Genomic DNA, 3,504 nt, shown 5'->3' with positions numbered 1-3,504 from the left:
TGCTTGTGATGTTTTTATTACTATCTTTCCGCTGCGACATTATGTAATCATTGTCTTTATGAACCATATATAATACTTTATGCATATTATTCTAGACAAATATGTGTAGGGTGTTACAGTTGGTATCAGAGCAGGTCGATTCTCGGCTTTGCTAAAGACACATCATAATGCAGCACAATTTTGCCTCATATGTGTATAGCCGGCATGATTCCGTGTGTCTTACCTATGGCATTGAGCCTGATCAACTTAATTCCGTGTGTAGGACAGACAGGGAGATGGCTGAGCAGCGCAGAGGTCCCGGAAGGCCGAGAACTAGGAATGTGGAAACCGAGCAAGCAGCTGGGAATGCAGGCGTACCTTGGCAGCAGATAATGCAACAGATGCAACAGCAGAATCAGATGATGATGCAGATGATGCAGGGTATGCAAGGACAACAACCTCCTGCTCCGGTTCCTGTTCCCCAAGCTCCAGCAGGGCCAGATTTTCGTGCTTTCTTCAGAATGGATCCCCCAGAGTTTGCAGGTGGCTTAGACCCAGTAATAGCTCATGACTGGTTGGCTAGTATGGAGAGGATATTCCAGGCAATCCAGTGTAACGAAGAAGAGAAGGTGATCTTTGCTACCCAGAAGATGAAAGGACCAGCTCTTCGGTGGTGGAATACTGCATCTACCTATTTCACTACTCAGGAGATCCCTAAAGACTGGCATCATTTCAAGGCGGCATTTCTGGAGAAGTATTTCCCCAATAGTGTTCGAACCCAAAGAGAAAGAGAATTCCAGAATTTCAAGCAAGGCAACTTGTCTGTTTCCGAGTATGCTGAAAAGTTTGAAGATATGGCTGATTACTCACGACAGGCTGTTTATGCTCCTGATGAGTTATGGAAGATTGATCAATTCTTGATGGGTTTGAGGGCCGACATTGCTCATAGTGTGTCCCAGAGGGAGTTTACTACTTATGCTGAATGTTTGAGGCAATGTTATGTGGCGGAGAACAGCCTAAAGAGGGTGCAAGAGGAGAGGAACCAGAACAGGACTAACTACAGGGAACAAGGGAAATCTGCTCAACACCTGAAGCCCCGTGGTTTTCCACCAAAGAAGAAGCAAGGATATGGCGACCAATCGGCTCAACCTCCTTATTGTCACAAGTGCAAGAAGAAACATGCTGGGGAGTGTGAACCTACCCCAATTACTTGTTTCAGATGTGGCGAGCCGGGTCACAAATCCCCGTTTTGTCCAAAGAAGAAAGATCAGGAGAAGACTACAGGTCGTGTTTATACCTTAGATGCAAGAAAGGCCAAAGGAAACAACAATCTCATCGCAGGTACTTGTTATGTAAACAATCAACCCTTATGTGTGTTAGTTGATTGCGGAGCTACGCATTCCTTTATCTCTACCGAGTGTGCTTACCGACTTGGCTTGGAAGTTACTCCCTTACCCGACCCTATGGTCATTTCTTCAGCCACAGATGATACCGTAGAGGCTCGACTGATTTGTAAGGATTGTTCAGTATCTTTTAATGGCTGTGACTTTCCGATCGATCTGATTTGTTTACCCCTTAAGAGACTTGATGTCATTCTTGGAATGGATTGGTTGTCTCTTAATTCGGTATATATTGGTTGCAAGGAAAAAGCCATATTCATTCCTGCTAAAGAAACATCCTCCGATGATGCAATTACCAAGTTGATTGAAGGTACGATCAGCGCGGTCAATTATCTCTTTTCACAAGAAAGATCTTTTCTTTTGGTTCTTTCCGAGGAACCCTCCGTGAGGGTGGTATTGTCGGAAATACCTGTAGTGTGCGAATATCCTGATGTCTTTCCTGAAGATATCACTTCTCTTCCTCCGGAAAGGGAAGCGGAATTCTCAATTGATCTTATTCCTGGCACTGCCCCAGTTTCTATCACTCCATATAGGATGTCTCCTATTGAACTCAGAGAACTGAAGAGCCAGCTGGAAGAGCTTCTAGCTAAGCATTTTATTCGGCCCAGTGTTTCTCCATGGGGAGCTCCTGTTCTATTGGTGAAAAAGAAGGATGGGAGTATGCGTTTGTGCATCGACTATCGTCAGCTGAACAAGGTCACTATAAAGAACAAATACCCCTTACCGCGGATTGATGACCTCCTAGATCAGTTGAAAGGAGCCAGTGTGTTCTCGAAGATTGATCTCAGGTCAGGATATCATCAAATTCGGGTTAAGAGCTCAGATGTACCTAAGACTGCCTTCAGAACTCGGTATGGTCATTACGAGTTTTTAGTTATGCCTTTTGGTGTGACTAATGCTTCGGCGGTTTTCATGGATTATATGAATCGAATTTTTCAACCGTACCTGGACCAGTTCGTAGTGATCTTCATTGATGACATCTTGGTGTATTCACGTTCCCCGGAAGAACACGTAGAGCATTTGCGGATTGTGTTATCTACCCTTCGAGAGAAGCAATTGTACGCCAAGTTCAGTAAGTGTGAATTTTGGCTATCCGAAGTAAGTTTCCTTGGTCACGTCATTTCAGGAGGAGGCGTGGCAGTGGATCCTTCTAAAGTAGAAGCGGTGGTGAATTGGGATCGACCGAAGAGTGTGACAGAAGTCAGAAGTTTCCTGGGTTTGGTAGGTTATTACCGGAGATTTATCATGGGATTCGCTAAATTAGCGTTACCATTGACAAGACTTACCCGGAAGGAGGTTGCATTTGAGTGGGACTCCGAATGTGAGGAGAGTTTTCAGAAACTTAAGAAGAAGTTGACTACTGCACCTGTACTAGTGATTCCAGACCCAGACCGATCTTACGAAGTGTTCTGTGATGCTTCTAAGAGAGGTTTAGGCGGAGTATTGATGCAAGATGGTAAAGTCGTGGCTTATGCGTCTCGACAATTGAAATCTCATGAAGAGAATTACCCTACTCATGATCTTGAGCTTGCGGCAATAGTCTTTGCACTCAAGGTATGGCGTCACTACTTGTATGGAGTTCACTTTGAGATGTTCAGTGATCATAAAAGCTTAAAGTACCTTTTCGATCAGAAAGAGTTGAACATGCGACAAAGGAGATGGATGGAGTACCTTAAAGATTTCGACTTTGAACTGAAGTACCATCCAGGGAAGGCTAATAAAGTAGCGGATGCCTTAAGCAGGAAGGAATTTCGGGTTGCAGAGTTGATGATGTTAGAACATGGATTATTAGAGAAGTTTCGGAACCTCAACCTCCAGTTCGATTGGACACCCAATGGTGTACTAATTAGTAACTTGAGTATTCAGAACGAACTGCGAGAGAGAGTTCGAGTGACTCAAGACTATGACGAACAATTACAAGCAAGTGAGTATATGCCCGACTTTAATGGAGCGCCTGATGGACTCCTTTTATTTAAAGGGAGAATGTGTATACCGGATGATGATGAACTGAAACGCTTGATTCTCGATGAGGCACACAAGAGTAGATATTCTATTCATCCTGGATCGACAAAAATGTACCAAGACTTGAAGAAGGATTTTTGGTGGCCAGGAATGAAGAAGGAGA

General features: G+C 44.1%; 1 protein-coding gene across 1 annotated transcript; it reads left to right on the top strand.

Annotated features, from left to right (window-relative positions):
- Positions 1-371: 371 nt before the first annotated feature.
- Positions 372-871, top strand: LOC131650069 (uncharacterized). The gene is made up of 2 exons (XM_058919810.1): positions 372-792; positions 855-871. The coding sequence occupies exons 1-2, from the start codon at positions 372-374 to the stop codon at positions 869-871; spliced, it is 438 nt and encodes a 145-aa protein (XP_058775793.1).
- The last annotated feature ends 2,633 nt before the right edge of the window (positions 872-3,504 follow it).

This window comes from Vicia villosa, linkage group LG2 (genome assembly GCF_029867415.1).
Source record: "Vicia villosa cultivar HV-30 ecotype Madison, WI linkage group LG2, Vvil1.0, whole genome shotgun sequence".
Taxonomy (NCBI): domain Eukaryota; kingdom Viridiplantae; phylum Streptophyta; class Magnoliopsida; order Fabales; family Fabaceae; genus Vicia; species Vicia villosa.
The sequence above is the reverse complement of the archived record's forward strand: the minus strand, read 5'-3'. Positions and strand labels throughout refer to the sequence as shown.